General features: G+C 38.7%; 1 protein-coding gene across 2 annotated transcripts; it reads right to left on the bottom strand.

Moving 5' to 3' along the window:
* Positions 1–4,681: 4,681 nt before the first annotated feature.
* Positions 4,682–17,328, bottom strand: LOC128367605 (RCC1 and BTB domain-containing protein 1-like). 2 transcript variants are annotated; one of them, XM_053328215.1, is made up of 12 exons: positions 17,211–17,328; positions 13,567–13,818; positions 12,678–12,828; positions 12,425–12,591; positions 11,517–11,675; positions 11,320–11,427; positions 10,168–10,310; positions 9,880–10,070; positions 8,912–9,038; positions 8,655–8,806; positions 8,435–8,565; positions 4,682–6,148 (listed from the first exon to the last, which is right to left on the bottom strand). In XM_053328215.1, the coding sequence occupies exons 2-12, from the start codon at positions 13,690–13,692 to the stop codon at positions 6,008–6,010; spliced, it is 1,596 nt and encodes a 531-aa protein (XP_053184190.1). In that variant the 5' UTR covers positions 13,693–13,818; positions 17,211–17,328; the 3' UTR covers positions 4,682–6,007. The 2 variants fall into 2 exon arrangements, with proteins under 2 accessions (XP_053184190.1, XP_053184191.1); XM_053328216.1 differs by lacking the exons at positions 12,678–12,828; positions 17,211–17,328 and having other exon boundaries at positions 13,567–13,679.
* Positions 17,329–18,819: the final 1,491 nt, after the last annotated feature.

Raw genomic sequence — 18,819 nt, forward strand, 5'->3', positions numbered from 1 at the left:
TTACATTTGAAATAGTTTAAAAATGATAGTTGAGGATAATTTTTTTAATTGATGTTATTCACTCACAGAAAAGATGCTGAGAGTGAGAATCCCACTGCGTCTGGCTCAGGTAGGATCACAGCAGATCCACTACACATACTTTATGTAATGCAATTATATGCTTTATGAATGGTCTGCCAACTCTTGCTGCTTCTTTCAGGAAATCAGCTGATGGATGAGAGCAGAAATGGAAATAAAGATGAAGATGAAACACTCATACAATCAGTGAGTTATGATATTTTTATAGATTTTTTTCGTCAAACATGTCTTACTTTGGAAATATATGTCTGTTGATTGTTAACAGCCATAAATAACTCATCTATACTGTACAGAATAGATTTAGTCTTTCTCTCTGATATTCATGTTTACTCACTCTTCTTAAGCTTGAATCAGTCTGGAGGATATTTAACTCTAAAATCCATTTACTTTTAATATTTGATTTCACATGTTTTCATACTCATTATTTCTCATTTATTTCACATTATCGTCACCGCTAGCAGAACTGACCTGAAATGTCTTCACTTCCTCTCAGGATGCTGAGTCAGAGAGTCTGCTGCCTCCTGTTGAAAATGGTGTAAAGTCACGTTCAACAACAAGTACCCCACTCTCAACAGCATCACCTGCACATCCCGGTGTGATTCTGGTCAATGCGGGAGAGGTGATAAAGACAAAAGATGAAGGTAAAGTGTCCCGTGTCACTCAAGTCCTTATTCAAAGTTTGCTGTGATGGTGTTGTTTAGGTGAGTGAACTGACACCGACGCAGGCTGTAGCAACAGTAGACTGACCCAATGGAAGCATTTTATACAGTGGGGGTCAATGCAGTAATCTGCAAGTGAAAAGGAAACCAAAAGGGCAGGAAGGGAGTGCATTTGCATTTAGGTAGGCACCAGGGTCATCTTGGTAAAGGGGGGGGGGGTTCTTAGACAGTCAGATGTCAATGTTAAATGAGATGGGCCAAAACAGGAGGAGGTTAAAATCATCAAGGGGCAGGAATGATCAAAGGTTTGTTCTCAGACATCACTTAATTAAAGGTGAGATCATCAGGAGTAAGAGTGAGTGTTCCCAGACGTCACTGATTATCATGTGTACTTTGGAACTCAAAAAATGTGTAAGAAAATTGGGAAGGTTGATCCAAATACAGTTTATAAAACAAATATTTTCTAAGATAGATAGAGGGTCTCACTCATGGCTGTACATGGCTTCAATAAGCTAGAAATGTATCTATTTGGGTGAGCTTCTGAAATCAATCATATATGGGTCTGGTCAGCTGAGGAAGGTCCTATTGTAGCAGGAATGATGTTACTGAAACTCAGTGTATCATGTGTGTAGTGTTCTCAGGGTCTGGTCCTGTGCAGAATCCTGGAAACAGTTCTGAATATGTCCTGTGCCCACTGTTCCACTGCAAAGCTTACCTGCCCCCCATCTCCCTCCTAACTGCTCTAAACCCCACATTATAGCCTGCAACTCTCTATGCACCAAGTCAGCCATTTCTAGAGCTCCTCCTAAAACCTTCTGTCCTCCTCTTCTTCTCCTACAGCTGCTCCTTCAGACCCAGAGCCCAGGATGGACTCCATCAGCTTCTGGAGAAGCTGCAACACAGCAGGTTGTACTGAGGCCATCTTTACTGATTTTATTGATGGGATGAAGGACGTCTCCAGCAGGATTCAGTCAGGCCGGGCCAGTCAGGAGGGTGAGGGAGGACACATATAACTCACAAATTAAAGTGACAGGCTCTTTGTCTTAACTTTATGTCCTAAATATTATATATCTTCTCTCCAGAGTATGATCTCGCCCTAAACGTGATGGCAGCTTCTGGGAAACTGGCAAAGCTTGTGGCCAAACAGCAAAAAGGTGAAGTCAACTCTTAATTACGTTCAAAAAGGACACTAAATGTAAATGGAGGAAAATGGGTGTTGTTAGGTGATGCAGCAAATATAATGGAAACACACAGGAAGAGAGAACCATGTTTTAACAGTGAGAGAACATCTTCATCAAGAGTTCAGACAATGAAAAAAAAACTAAAGCTAAACAATTTACAGCAGCTGTTCAGCTCTGCCATGACATGAGACAAAAGACCAGTAACGCAACAGATTACTGACTGTCAAGCCTTCTGCCTGAATGTGCTCTGTATTGTTTCAGACATTTAATGGTTAACTGCAGGTTCAGTTTTTTGTGCTGTGATTGCAGCAGCCAATTAAATACTCTAATTAAATACTTATGTATCATACAATATATAAGTTGAAATACTTAATGGTCTGTTAATGGTCTTTTTTAACAACAATAGTGTACCTTTTTATGCATCAAAATTAGATTCATTGACTTTGGTTACTTTATGTGATGTGTGTTTGTGCAAAGCAAACTCCTATTAATTACACTGAAATACAATAAATGACAGAATCTTAAATCTATTCTGGTCTGATCCAAACTCAATCAAGATCTGTCACTGCACTACAAAATGTCTTAACACCGCCATTTGCATATCAATAAGTAACATGCTCTCAGACATATACCTTTGCATTATTATTACAGCATACTTGCACTAAAATGCCATGGCTACCTCGACCACGTGCTGCTAACCACTACAGTCACTTATTTTCCCTACCTCATTTCACCTTTAATGTATTGTTTATTCTATGTCTATTTAATGACTATTTTATGTCTATTTAATGTGTACACTTTATGGTGAAGCTTTAAATCTCATTGTACTTGTATAATGACAATAAAGGCATTCTATTCTATTCAAAGATTTTTTTCACCAAAGATCTCACACATTGGAGACCATTTCAGTCTAATGCTGAGTTTTGTTGGGCTGACAGCATTTGGCTATTTAACTCATATTTCCTCACTTGTAGTTTCCCCTTTGCAGTGAACAATGTAGTTCCAACACTGTTTTCTCTTCAACACAGCAGAGGACACTTTATTCTTTATTTCCACACTTGTTGTGCTTCATAAAATTCTTGATTAAAAGTGCATTTCTCTTCAATACTTAGTGTGCTCAAAGTGTTGTGCTTTTTGGGAAGTGTCAAGCAGTGAAACTGTTGTTAGAAAACTAACTGCTCCACTTACCTTATTTTAAGGTGTCGTATCAGGTTTATGAGCACTGTATTATCTAAAAAAACATTTCTAAATCATAACTTGTTTTTGCAGAGTTACAAAAGAAACAAATGGAGCTGCAGAAGGCAGCAGAAGCTATGGAGAAGGCCGTCTCAGCAGTGAGGAGATGAGTCCATCAGCAGCTCCAGGAGTTAACTTTCTCTTGATGTTTGGTACTTTTTAAAAACATTTAATACATATTTATGCGTTTATGATTGTTTTTCCCAATTGTACCTTAGAAATGTTAGAAATGTGAAATATGTTCTAATTTTTTTTTTAAAAATGAAAGTTTAGTTTTCATTTCAAGTTTAAACATGTAATGAATGTAAAGCATAGGAGGGATGAAAATGTTTGATATGCAACAATATGAGCTGAACCAAGTTTGCCAGAATCTGAAGTATTGAATTGTTTTTTTTTTATTTTTGTATATATATATATATATATATAATTTGTATTGAAGTTTTTCCTCTTCAACATGTTATGCACCATTAGCACAGGCACTTAAAATTGATTGTAACCCTACAGTAGAAAACAACATCGTCCATGTGTTTCAAAAATGTTTTTATAGAAATCTGTGTATTTATGAATGTCTCATAAGGTCCTTGTTTCCAAACATGCTACTATCCACAGTAACTCTGCAGCCTTTTGACACTTTAGTAGTTCAGTGTTTGGCCAGATGGGTACACTGCACCATTTCTGGACTTCTTCTTGTATACAGTGTCCTCATTGGATCAAGCCTTAAATTCATGCTAGTGAACAAAGGACAGGAAAAGATCAAGTAAGGCTGCACTTTACATGTGAATATTTGTAAGATGAGGTTTACGTCCTAAAGGCACAGTGGTGTCAAAGTCTGTTTTTTACGTTCTTTTCTTCTTTTTCAATACATTTAACTGTTATAGATGAAAACTGATAAATGTCCATATGAAACTAAAATATGCTGGGTTATGTTTCTTGTTATTTCTTTAGTTTAATAAAACACATGTATGTTCCTAATATACAATGACTGAGTTTGAACTACTAATACTAGTTATTGACTAAATATGCCCTATTATGCAGTATTAGTGCAGAACAGAGCAAACTGCAAAGAGTTTAACACATGTCATAATTAATATAGAATACCATCTGTGTTATCAAAGATACAAAATCCATCGAAGCAAAACATTTCTCTAGTTAGTAAAAGTTCAGTCTAATGATTTAAACTCAGGCATTGAATCACTGAAGCATTCAAACACAACAGGTCTGTTTATCAGAGACCAAACATGTCCACTAGTGAAAGTGTCTACTGTATTTGAAGACATTAATTGAACAGTGAAACACGGTTGTGGAAATATTTATGTATGAGATGTTTTATCTTATCATGATGTTTGTGGTTTGGACACACTCCACTACACACTTACACAAAAGAGAGGCAGGACTTCACCTCCTGACTAAAAGTGGTAAGGGGATTTATTTATCTATATATTGAAATATACATATGAAGACTGCATTTTGTTATTATGCTATGTGATCTGCTCAATCTTTCAAATGACTTTTTTATTCATATTACCCTGATACAAATGCCTGCACAGCTACCTACAATATTTTCGTCGATACAGGGGGAAAAAAAGAGTGTAAAGAAAACAAGCAGATCAGACTAACTTTATTCATTTGCTTGCAGAGGTCAGAAAATGGCACTTGATAATTATCTGTATCAATCAATAGATATGATAAATGGTTTTGAATGAGTTCTTATAAGAAATGTCTTGCATAGAGCAAATATGTTCTTGAAAACCATCACAGTAGTAGTGCAGAATATCACCAACCAACTCCACAAATGTTAATACTGTAAAATATTCTTTTTAACAGACAATAAAAGTGTCAGATGCAGAAGACAAAGTGTCTGTAAAAATCTCAAGGCCAAATGCCTTAAAGTGATCTGTACTGGCTCCATAAACGGCATTTAGGCAAGTTTAGCCGTCAGTTCACACTGACTGAATTGTTTGTGCTGTAGAAAATATAAATACTAAATAAGCTTATCTTAATGTTATGGAGCTATAGCTGCACAAAATAACACTATCCAACTTACAGACTCCAAACATGTACGCCACAAATGATCATTTTCACACCTGTAACAGTTTAAGACTGAATCTCACTTGTAACCTGAGCTCCCATCTTCAGCACATCTTACAACCAAGACTGAAGATGTCACCATGATCACAGATGTAGAAGCCACTGGGATCAATAATCAAAGATTGATCACTGAGTGGCGTTTAACCTATACAGACTTAATCAAGTAAAAAATCAGAGCTGACAGCGTCCCGTCTTCAAATGACTCATTCTGTCCTGACGTCTACAAGTGCAAAGAGCTTCATCCCTCAAACCTGAATACAATGAATCCAGATGGTACATCCAGACTAAGATTCAGTCTTCTAATGAAGTTCAAAATATGTCAAATAAGTGCAACACTTAAGAAACTTGGTCAATAAAACAGAATAATAGAAAAAGTGAAGTAATATATCAGGTGACTGGCATGAATCTTTCAAATTAAAAGGAAACAACTTATTCCTGCTCTCACTTTAAACCATGTATGTAAGTTAACATGCAGTCAGGCACTGTGGTGAACAACAACTGTAACTTAGACAGTTGAATGATGCTCTTACCCATCACCTGATCTTTGTAATTTCAGTTTGTACAGCTCATGTAATGGACACACTGTTCCTAGTCTGGAATGAGGTGAACAAAGGATTTGACATGTGATGGTGATCATCTAAATTTGTGTAACCACCTGTGTAACCATCCGTCAACAAAGCTGCAAGGTCGATGGAGAAGAGATGTCAACCCTAGAGTCCCACAGCACCCTATGCATCTGTTCCTATGATCCCCTTGAGGTTGAGGTCAGTTCTTGAAGGCTCCGCAGCGGCTGGCTCGACATATGAAATCTTTGAGCAGGTTGCCGTCAATCTGCCAGAAAGCAGAGGTCTGGGTCACCTCAGTCAGGTGATTCACACAGAACTTGAAACAGAACTCTTCCAGGTCCTGACAGATAAAGAGAGGAGAGAGCACAAACACTTCTTTTAGGAAGGAAATACAACAAAGTAATAACTCCTGACTGTATCCAAATCCTCTAAATTCTTCCAAGGTTCAGTTTACAGTGGATGTCAGTTCCTGTTATAACACAATGGATCAAACTACTCTCAAATTCATCCCCATGGAGGCCTTAGAGTCCAACTGTAATCACATTTAATAATCCCTCTATGCAAAATAATGTCCACATGCTTTTAAATGTATTATTAATTGTTTTCTATTATGAAAAAAATGATTTGGTTACAAGTCATGGGCAGACAGTGTGTTGCTTGCAGGGATTTTGAACAACAATGCCCAAACCAGTGTCTAACAAAGTGACATGTTCAGGTGTGTTTACATCCGGTTTAATGTGCTGCAGCTGAGGAGTTAATTAGCAATCTAGCTTGCTAACTGACTTTAGTGGGTTGTTGTTCACAGTCTGTGGCTCCTGTGTTGTGTAGCAAGCTGCAATCAGACTCAATGTGACCATCTGCTCTGCCTATGATATAACACCCCATTACTGCTTTACTCAAGATCTGATTGAATGTAAACCAGCTATGTAAGTGAACAATGGAATGGTACTAGACTAAGGAACAACATCATGAAATTAATAAAACTGATTATTTTCTGTTGTTGTTGTTGTTGTTGTCCTGGTACATGTGTGATGCTACTAACTGACCCTTGTCTAGGCCAGGTCTCAATCTCAATGTAACTTCCTGGTTAAGTAAAGGTTTAATAAAAAAATATTCAAGATCAGATTTTTTCTCAGAGAACAACACAGGCAGTGGTGGACAGTAACGAAGTAAATTTACTTGAGTACTGTACTTAAGTACAGTTTTTGAATATCTGTACTTTACTTGAGTATTATTTTTGGGGGATACTTTTACTTTCACTCCACTACATTCGAAGGACAAATATTGTACTTTTTACTCCACTACATTTCTATTGATGCTTTCGTTACTCGCTACTTTTGAGCTCACATCAGCTGATAAATAAACTGTTTCTGCTGATTTGCATATGGTTTGTCTTAGTCGTATTGCCATACTTGTACTACGTCATGCCATATGAAGAAATGGAGGAAGAAACTGGAGAAACTCCCACCGAGGACCCGTGGCCTTATCTCAAACCCATGTTTGAGATTTTTGTCACAAAAACGGATTCGTTTCAGTTTAAATGTTTGTTGTGCTTACCGCAAACAAATTGTATCACGGCCTACAAAAACTCGTCTTCCAACCTGAAAAAGTATGTCGTGGTAAAGTAGCTACTAACGTTAGCTAGCTTAATGTTTGTTAAATTGCAGATGAACATTTTAAACATAAGTTTATGTGCTTTAGTATCATAGTTGCCATTTTTAAACGGTTTTAACATATGGCAACTGTTGCAGTGCAGTTGAATGATTAAGTTGACTTTCTGTTCATGTTTTTTATACAATTCATATCAAAGAGTCCAAGGTAGGGGTTAGGTGTGTTGAAATGTAACTACTGTACAATATGAAGAAATGTCATTTATTGATGAATGCAGCTGAGTCTGAGCTGAGGCTTCTTGACTTAATGTGTTTATTTTTGAGCTATAAACATGTCTGTAGCAGAATCACATCAGTGTATTGTATAATGACAATAAAACTACTTTCCTGTATTTCCTGAGATATTTTTTAAATACTTTAACTTAAGTAATTTTTTAAGCAAATACTTTAGTACTTTTACTTAAGTAATAATTTGACTAAGCTACTTTTACTTGTATTGGAGCAATATTTGACAAGGAGTATCTGTACTTTTACTCAAGTAGTGAAGTTGTGTACTCTGTCCACCTCTGAACACAGGACAAGTGATTTATGTAATTTCAGTTGGACTTCAAGTATTTTTGTTGAGGATAAGGCATCTCATAAAAAATGAGACCCTTTTCTTTTCAACTGGAAATGAAAATATTCAGTCTAAAAGGAAGACGTGGATTGAATGAGAGTAACACTGCTGTGGGCTGATAGCATGCATCTTCTCTCAGTATTTCATGTGTTACTCTCTAAGACTTAACATGTCCTCATTGCCATGTTTGAATGAACAGCTACAGGCTTCTTCTGCTGTGTTGTTTGTGTACCTGCTTTATGGTAAATGACAAAACAAATATGTGTAATCTTCTGTCCTAATTTGACCCTGAATTGGCTGTTTTAGCTACACATTTCAATATTTCAATAGTAAGTACAGCATTCAACATTACACACATACAAACAAGATGATATTTGGTAGACTGGTGGTGATGACTGACCTCCGCGTCATAGCGCACAGCTGCAGACAGCAGAGTAAAGGCATTTTCAACGGTGATTCCCCTCTTTATAATGTGCTGACACAGACGTTTCAGGCGGTTCTCACAGTATGATGTGGCCAGATCCAGCAGACCTGAGAGAACAGAGGCACACACAGAAACACTGTAAGTAGGAGCGACACACAGACAATAGATCAGGCTATGACACGTGAGTGGGTCTGACCAATAGCATCCTCAGGAGGCAACTCCACGTTGTCTGTGTAGAGGAACTCTAGGAAGGAACGGTACACTGAGTAGGAGAACTGATCTATTTCGATCACCTCCTTCATGTCTTCGTTCCAATGGGACTGGAACATGGATCTGAAGTGTTCACACCTGCACAACAGTTTGTTTCAGAATAGATACAGCTGTTAGCAAAACGTAATCATTTCTGTTTCATGGTATCATAAATTAAACTGCTGCTGAGATGAAACCACTGACCTGATTTTGAGAACTGCTTTGTGGACGTAGATATATTTGCCATCAACACAGAACTTGAGGTCAGCTGTCTCTGGGTTGTCGAACTCTTTCTTCAGAGACTGAGCCACTGTCAAGAAGTCATCATGGTCTAGAGAGACATGACACACCCACATACATCACATGTCAAAGCGCCTCATTTTTCTCGCTTTATTTTAGTACTCTTTAGTACTTCTGAATCAATTGTTGTGAAATGTGGCTCTAATTAGAAGTAAAGAACAGAAAAGGCTTGTATGGTACACCACCAACATAACCAACACATATAGAGAGTGAAACTTGAAATTAATTTTTTTTAAATGGATTTTTTTAGGGGCATTCCTCTTGAAATCAACAACTGCTTTTAAACTAAATAAAGCTAACACAAATAAAAAGCTCAGAGCTTTGTTGCTCTTCTCCTATAAATAGTACAACATTATATACTTCTTTTAAGGAAATGTATTAGGAAATGATGAGGAAATGATGAGGAAATGACGGAACCATAAACATTTTAGACTGATTGCATGCCCTCTTGGTATTAACTGGTCTTCTTTTCTTCATTTTGAATTCATTTCTTTTGACAAGAGTATTAAAAACAGCTTGCAGAAACTTCCATCACATTAAACACACATTATCTCGACTAGTACTGCAGTTATTACACAGAATAATTGATTTGGCGGTGCATTCAAGGAAAAACTGACACACAGACTTAATCAAATTAATTAAAGTTTTGCATTAAGGAAGTCCCTGCATTTTGGCCTTCATAACATATCTGCATAAACTGCATAGGCAGTTAACAACTTACTGTGATCCAAATGTGTTGAAAAGTGGTCATCAGTCAACATAAACATGATTTTCAGTTAAGAGATTAAACAACATTAAACATGCTGAAAACCACTGGTGCAGTCATTTCATTATGACATCATCATTACATAAAGGAGCCCCCATCATCTTACCCATAGAAAGAAGCCTCCACATCACTGAGGGGGTGGCGAAGCACGCAAAGACATCGTCAGTGCAGGTGAAGTGCGTAAGGTGAGGCAGCACGATAGACTGGCCCCTGCACTGGCCCCACATGTACACCTGACCACTCTGAGTTTTAGCAGCAGACGTATGTGTGGAGTGACAAGCAGCGATCTCTACAATCCTGTCAAAGAAGCAGGAGAGGAGGAGTCAGTCACTCAGAGTACAGTGTGAGATACAGTGAGGATTTATTGCACGTGCACTGACGCTCTCTCTCTTACCTCTCTTTCTCAGTCATGATCTGAACTGGGCTCAGTTGGTTGCTTTTGGTGCCGGTGCCCAGTTGTCCATATGTGTTGGCACCCCAAGCGTAGAGCAACCCCTCGTCTGTCAGTGCCAGAGCGTGGGCATAACCAGAGACAATCTGGAGTGTTAAAAAAACCATTAGTAAAACCTACCTTTTAAACAAATACAAGTTACACAGTATATTTAGTTCACCTTACAAACCTGCATGCTCACTTATACATGAAGAATTATTAACTTTGCTTCCTTTCAAGGGAACTATGCTGCAGGTCTTTCCCCTCTCTCTCTCCCTGTTTCATGTTATGCCTCTCTATCAAAAATAAAGGCAAAAAGCCCAAAAATATATCATAAAACCCCCCCGCCAAAAAAAACTTTGCTTCCTTTTAGTTTCCACCATTTCTGCTAACTTTAGCATGGAAAAAGACAGTTAAGGAATAAGATTGTACAGAAAATGAATGATGACAGTTTTGATTATCATATACAATTTATCAAGCCTAAACTATGTGGATACAGCTTCTCTGTATTTGGATACTGAACACCATCTGGATTAAGAACATCACTTTTGGCTTTGGTTCCTTTTTTTAACAGTTTATTTATTGCTTATTTGAGTAGTTTAATTTGAAATTTGCCAGAGTTTTGAAAAATGAATTATTTCATGTCAAGGTTTGCAACAAAGAAATACATTTACAAAACTGGGCCATACACAGTTGTGTTCACATTGCACTAATACAAAGAATACAAATGCAAATTGTCAGTATCAAATTAAAACTTTGAGGTTCATTAAAGGAAAAAGATGTGCACTGAAACTGCTTCACCCTCACTACTATTTAAAATTAATATTTATAAAACTACATATTTGTGTATATTAGGGGTAATAATTATAATATAAATGGATGTACCCCATTTCATGTTTAGGATAAGGCTTGGATAAGGGTTTGTACAGGTTATCCATATATGTATCAATTTTAAATCTGAGAAATGTGTTACAGTTGCAAGAACTAGAAGAAGTGTCTCAACAATTAAATTACATCTTCAGCCTTCATAGCAGACTCACAAATAAAATATTATTCTGAATAAGATCTGATGAGTCACTGTATGCATGCCAGGAGTTTAGTTTTATAACGACTTACCTGTTGTACACATAAACCCTGCAGAGCCACGAGTCGACAAGGAGTGAGCTGGTTCCCATTATTCCCAAGTCCAAGTTGTCCATTCCCGTTATAGCCCCATCCATACACCTGCCGACACATGAAGAGAATATGACTGCTGTGGCGCTCGGAGTTGGATAACAGTGAGTTTGCAGCTCCGGTAAGAATAAGGCAATCACCTCTCCGTTGTCCACCACTGCCAGAGACGAGGTCTGACCACAGACGATGCTGACAGCCACCTTGTTCTGCAGGCAGCTGGACACTCTGCGGGGTGTGGGCTGGTTCGCCGTGGAGCCGGAGCCCACCTGACCACAGTTGTTGTAGCCCCAGGCATACACCTGTTAGACAGGAAGCTAGAGGTAAGAAGTGAGCCCGAAACATTCAAATGATACATCGGTTCCTTAACAGTAGGGAATTTTATGATTAGATTTTTCTAAACATGAAAAAGGTAACAAACTCTTAATTAAAGGGCAGATGGCTCCAAATTCCAGCTGATACCTTCTAGTAAAATAAATCAAAAATAAGGCCCTGACCTAAAAGCTCCACTGCTACACGGGTTCCTTTGTGTGCTTAATAATAATAAGCAAGTGCAATGCATCCACTGCTACTAATAAATGTATTAATGAGGTTTTTATCACTTTCTAACTATACTGAAGGTCTGAAGACTGTCATATTATAATATACTGCATCTTAACAATGAACACATCTCAATTATATTATTCAAGATTCACTTTTAGTGCATTTCAAAACGCACTGAAAACTAAATGTTGCTGTCTGGGAACCAGCAGAGTACCACAAGTAAGCTCATTGTGCAGTGCACTAGAAGCAGAGTGTGGTTGAAAAAGTTTCAAGAACAACAGATTCCTTATTGTTGAGCTCAGTTTTTCCAGTTTTGAGCTCAGGGGGATAAACTCCTGCTGTGATTGGATTTAATGCCCTGTAATGGTCCGTATGACTAAGCACTTCCTTTGACCAAAGCTGAGTCACCTGTTCGATTAGAGAGGTTTTATGCAGGCTTCCATACTGCTGCATCTTATAACTCTGTTCTAAAAGTAACAATTAGTCCCCCCCCTCCCCAGACACTCACTTCGCCTGTGTCAGTCAGAGCCATTGAGTGGTGAGAGCCGCAGGCCACCTCTGTGACCTTCTTATTGAGCAGGTTGGCAGACACGAGCACCGGAGCCACTCCTTGGTTGGTTGTTCCATTTCCCAGTTGGCTGTAACCGTTATGTCCCCAGGCAAAAAGCTCTCCGTCTGAAAAGAGAAAAAGATGAGTCACCCTGCTGCACTTTTTTTAATCCCACCACTAAATGGAAGATCGCATGTTTTTGTGCAGCTACCCTCAGTGGCCAGCAGGATGTGGGGTCCACTGCCATAGCTCATGCTGACCACCTTCCTCCCACTGAGGAAGTCTAGCTTCTTGGGTACAATGGTGCTCTGGCTGTCGCCGGTTCCCAGGCAGTTGCTGCAGTTTAACCCAAACACATACACCTGAGTGTGGAGAGATGAGGGACATGTGGATCAGTGATAAGCAGGGTTAAGTACAGAAAGCTCAAAGACTGCTGAGTAGGTGACCGGTCACATTCCAGACAAACAAACATCAACACCAGCGGGCAGCACTGATAAGAGCTGCAGGTGAAGCTCTGGTGCCACTAACCCTCCCTCCCCTTCACCCACATATAACTCCAAAAAACAGCACTGATACAAAGGAGGAGGAGATACAGACACAGGCCGGGCTGAGAGTTTATTTTCTACTTACTCAAATATAGATGGATGCTTCAGCCCACACAGCTGCTGACCATGTTCCAAATCAATCTTTTTAAGGTTGATTAAATGTTCATTATTCAAGGAAGTCTAAGATCCAAGATTTTTTCAGCAAGACAAAGCATCTGAAATAAATCATTTCTGGCACTGAACATTCAAATCTGTTTTGTTGAAGCTTCCTTAAAGCTGTACCAATTGGTTTTTGGCCACTTGGGGGCAGCAGAACAAACTATGAACACCATGTAATATCTTCATAAAGTTGTGTTTCTGGGTATGCGACAAATGGATATCCAGTGTCTCCTCTCCATTTAGTCAGTTTTGAGGGGAAAATCTTGCTCTTTAGCTGCTAAATGCTCAACTATGTTCACCTGCTTGATGCTAACTTTGTCTGTCTGCTGTTTGGTGCTGAAAGGTCTACACGACTTCCCGTGAATCACCACTCCGTTTTCCCCTCTGACCTCTCACCTCATCATCACTGGTGATGTAGATAGCCTCATTAGCAGACGTTCCAAACACGCATGCTCTCCGGATTGTGGAGAGCTCCTGCGGCCCCATCAGGCTGAAGAGGGGCCATTTGGTTACATCCACCATGATGGGCTGGCTGTGAGTGAAGTGAATGTGGTAGGGTGAGAGGGGTTGACCCTCAAACTGAAGGCAGGCCAGGGGACAAGGGCAGGGGAAGGGCCTGGGTGGGCAAGGTTGCCAGTGCTGCAAAAGCTGAGAAAATATACACACATGGAGACAAGTCAGGGAGCATGAAGCACACGTTCAGTCGCTGGTTTACTGATACAGATATTAACCTTGGGAAGAAACATTTTACAGCAAAGTCAAAGCATTCTGACTTTTTAAGGCTGTTAAATGTTTAAATATGTTGGTATAAACAGGCTTGACAACTATACAATGATGTACAGTATAGTAAGAAAAATGTTAAACCCTAGCTTGCCCTTGCTAAAGAGATTAGAGAGAGGTTGGGTCATGTGGTGCAACATTGGAGCCAAAGGATCAGGGCCGGTATGTATAAACCTGCTCAGAGTAAACTTATGGTCCCAAGTGTGTCAAAATTCGAAAGGGCGTGTTTTTTGGGGGGGTTAGAGTAAGTCCCATAAAGTGTTATGACTTAAACAGTGTTCAGGACATTTCCTAACCTAATTAGAAGTCACCAGGAAATGTATATATTTTTTTTAAACCATAAAAACAAAGTTTAGGATTATGTCCTAGTGGTCAGACAGGTAGGACACTCACTTTTTAAGGGAAAAAATTAAGATCTAATTTTTACACTTTGTCCAGAACACTTGTTTATTATAGCAGTACAAGTGAAGTGTGCTGTGTCAGGAAGACCAACAGTTGCACAACTGTAGTGGAACTAGAAGAGTACTGACTTACTGTCAAGAACTGAAAGCAGCCTATTCTTATGCGTATTCTCTAATAAGATAATTCATTATTTAAATCTGAGGATTTTACCACTTTTACTCTATTCTACATGTTCCTGAACAGCTAATTGTGTTTAGATAACATTGAGAATTTTTTTGTAGAAAGACATGTTTATATTCCTCAAACTAAGGTATGAAAAAGTAAACCCTGTCCAACCAATGGACATATCTCACCACCCTTTCAGTTGATGCGAGGAACTAGACAAGGATGTCCACTCTCACCATTACTATTTGCTGTCTTCATAGAACCACTTGCAGCATCTGTCCGCCAACTTGACAACATCACTGGTTTTAGAAAAACAGCAAGCGAATACAAGATTAGCTTATATGCAGATGACAAACCCACAAACCTCGCTTCACCAAGTCCATTGTTTAATCAATCAATTCAGTAAAACTCCCTCCTATATTTCATATCTGCTCAACTACAGTATATAAGACACTGGACAACAGACACCACCCCAACAGTATGTTTAGACAGAGAACTCACCAGCACACTACCACTCACATTAAAAGACTTACCGTTCATAAATGACACAATAAAGAAGCACCAATGTTTCCACAATCCAACAATAAGCACAACACTTCTAGCATGGTGGAAGGCCTGCAAACTCAAAGGATACTCGTAATTTCCATCACCATTAACTCCCATCTGGCATAACCCCATGTTCACAATCAACAATAAACCTTTGATCTTCCCCGTCTGGAAAAAACTTGATATCACACATTTAACCCATCTCTTTGGGGGGGGGGGCCTCTTTGTGACCTTCGGTCAACTGCAAGAACAGTTCAACCTACCCAGCACCTGCATTTTTCAATACATCCAGCTTAAATCAACTGTAGAAAGCCATATCAAACATTACAGATCCAACTTGTACTAAACGTCATTGCTTGCAAATCTCCAGTCTTTCAGCAATAAGAAACTACTTTCATATATTTATAAGACTCTGTGTAACACAAATAAACAAATGACCATACCCACTAACAAATGGACAACTGACCTGAATCTTTATCTCAATTACCCATCATGGCAAAAAAATAAGTTTAAATACCTTCAACATGTCTGACAATACGAAAATCCAACAAATTCAATATAAGATCCTTCATAGAACACACATCACCAAACATAAACTACACATCATGGGATTCAGTGATTCAAATCATTGTTCAACCTGTAACCAAATAGACAATTACATTCATGCATTCTCATACCACACATCCAGCCATTTTGGTCGGAGGTTGCCAAGAGGCTCTCCCGGATCCTTGACCTCAGCATTCCAATGACACCATCTCTCTGCCTGTTGGGTGACCTGTCTGACATCACTGTCAAAACACCTCAAAAGAAATGTATACTAATATCCCTTACAATAGCAAATAAAATAATACTGCTACACTAGAATCTCAATCATACAATGGCTCGAATCACTAACAAACCATTCAAATATGGAACAACTGACCTTCACAATAAAAGACTAAATTGAACAGTATAATGAAATCTGGCTTCCATTTATCAACTTCATAAAGGAGGGCTGAATCCTCCTCTCCCATAACTAATACTACAGAAATGACACAAATTGATTAATCCATCAGCAGACAATAAATCTTCAGGCTGCTGTTTTAATAGTTTAATAATCATTTCAGTCATTTCTACAACATGCCAAATATTCACTGATATAATGACAGTTAACACATTTTGGATTTTGGTCAGACAATATAAACTATTTGTTACTTTGGGCTCTGGGATATTGCAATATAGATTTGTCACTATTTTCTGTCATTTTTAGACAAAACTATTGATTCAAGCAATAATCAATATCAGACTAATCAATGGAAATAATTGTGAGTTGCAGCCCCAACTGCCACACTCCCACTGAGGTTGTAAGTGTACATTTGCATAAACAAATACTGGCTGATTTGTTATGACTTTGAAGTATCAGTACTGGTCTAACCTACATGCAAATAAAACCCACGTCGATGTCAATTTGGAAATGTAAAGTATCAGTATAAATCTGACAAAATCATAAATTCAGTGATTGTAAGATAACTCTGAAAAGTGTCTTCACAATTTCACCACTTTTCAGTCTTGACTTTCAGCTAAGGGGGAGAGATAGACTTTGAAGATATGACAAAAACTTTACTGTGAAATGTAAGCAAGGTAAAAACTGGTTTTGGAGGGATTTTGTACTTGTTTAAACCCATACAATCTGTCACAAATCAGTTTTCAGTTTTGATTTGAGTAAATGAACTCAGTTACTTCTATTACTTGTGTCCCACTGAAACTGTTGCAGCTGATGAAAACAGCTTATGAGACCAGAAGGCTTAAAGATTTCTGAAGGAAGTGGTCTTTATGGGTTTAATATGTTGTAACTAGGTTGCTAAACCAACAACAGCATATGATACCACCTGTGTAATAGCCTCTATAACAGCCAGCAGATGTGAACCCCTTAAACTGGCTTGCTAAAGTTGTCTATTGTTATAAACGCATTATTCAGCAAACAGTCCAGCTGACACAACACAGCAAAGTGAGCGGAGCTGCTACTAGACTGATCCGTGGAAAGTGGCTCTAATCTGAGCTACCTTTATTTAATTAACGTTAGCAACTTAGCCCGGGAGAAAAAAAACAGCTTTCAAACAGTCTCCAATGCTACATAAGATTACTGTCAGTGTTTCCATTAAACCCACCTGTTAAATAGGTTTGTGTCTGCTGTAGGTAAGGGGTCTGTCTGTCGCTTTCACATCGGGACACACGGGTCGGTGGCGGACTGATGAAGCGCTGATCTGCTTCGACGCTTGTTTGCGGAAGTGAGGAGAGAAAAAACAATGTCACGTGATTAAGAGGCCAAAGCAATGGATTGCAGAGTTCAGATCTTTACATTGTTTTTTACTGTGTGATAAAAATGCACTTAATCCAGTCCACGAAGCATTTCATTTATAGTTCACTTGTTCTTTGCAAAATATGGGAGCACAGTTATTCATCAATTTCACCCTATCATCTCTTCACCAGAGCCGGATTAACCTGTTAGTGGAACCCCAGGGGGAAATTTGAGCTGTGGGTCCCATACAAACCCCTCCAGCTCCTCATTCTCTTTGTATTGTGTTGCCTTTAAATATCCATCAGGAGCCAATCCCAAATTGCAATGATTTGTGTTTTACAGATGCAAAAATGAGCACTGTGCAACACTAAAGCTGCCAGTAATGACTTAAATTGATGTGTCCAAAATCTAACTTTACTGCTCACTATGAGTGTCTTTGTACAGACTCTAGTGCATGAGTGAATGAGGGAGTGATGTTATTGTCAATCTCATCAAGTAACTGTTTTGGAACTTTCTATTGTATGACATCATCTTCCTCAGCAGATGTCCAAGGAGACACAAAGAGGGAATTTGACACTAAAAAGACTGTAAATGTGGCAGATGTCTACATGATATGACTAACTCAGACTGCTGAAGCCCCATATAAGTTTAAATGCATTTTTACACAAAATGACTGTGTGGACACAATGTGGATTTTATCCCATTTCACTTACACTGAAAGCACATTTGAAGAAGATCTTTTAATAGCCAATATGAACAAGAGGAATGATTACAGCAGTACTTGCAGTGTTCATATGGGCACCTGACTTATTTTAAAACAGACTTGATAAATTCTGAACCTGTCCTCAAGGACCTGTCATCCATGTTGACAACTGGGAAAGTCCATCTGCCGGGGAAGATCACGTGATGTAACGGCTGTTTCCAAGGTCAAGAATGAATGTCCAAGATTAACTCAGAACTTCTCTGATGAAATAACACTAAGGTTTGTTGAGTGTCCCTTTGTGGTAATTTGATTATGCACACATTTATTTTGGAATAAGCACTATGCAAAACACAGAGTCCTGGGGAATCTGGATCTGGGTCAAGCAGCATTAATGTTCCACTTTCAGGCCTGTTATCTTATTTTGCATGAGGTTTGTTATTTGGACTCTGCAGGAAACCCAAATTCACCACTGCAGGCTGAGTTAATAATTGCCCTCCAGTGTGGGTTTTTTTTCCACCAACACACATGCATGGGTTTAACACAGAAACTATGCCACTTACAAAACAAATATGTCCATTACAAAAGCGTGCACTGTAACCTAATTTCAATGACTGGAAATAGTCAAACAACCACATTCTCTGGACTGGACTCACCTCTGAACTGACAGCTTGATACTCCTGGGCGGACGGATGAATTCTGGTGAATCGAGGTCTACGAGCAGATAACCTTCCTCACCCTGTTATTTGTTGCTGGTAATTGTTAAGGATGTGCCACA

Source organism: Scomber japonicus, chromosome 11 (assembly GCF_027409825.1).
Source record: "Scomber japonicus isolate fScoJap1 chromosome 11, fScoJap1.pri, whole genome shotgun sequence".
Classification (NCBI taxonomy): domain Eukaryota; kingdom Metazoa; phylum Chordata; class Actinopteri; order Scombriformes; family Scombridae; genus Scomber; species Scomber japonicus.

Bases quoted from the DNA above. Each gene is read 5' to 3' on its own strand.
- LOC128367605 (XM_053328215.1), bottom strand. From the start codon at position 13,692: ATGGTGGATGTAACCAAATGGCCCCTCTTCAGCCTGATGGGGCCGCAG. The intron at 11,676-12,424 runs GTGAGTGTCTGG...CCTGTCTAACAG, and splicing joins CTCTGACTGACACAGGCGAA to GTGTATGCCTGGGGCTACAA. The intron at 8,807-8,911 runs GTCAGTGGTTTC...ACTGTTGTGCAG, and splicing joins AAAGCAGTTCTCAAAATCAG to GTGTGAACACTTCAGATCCA.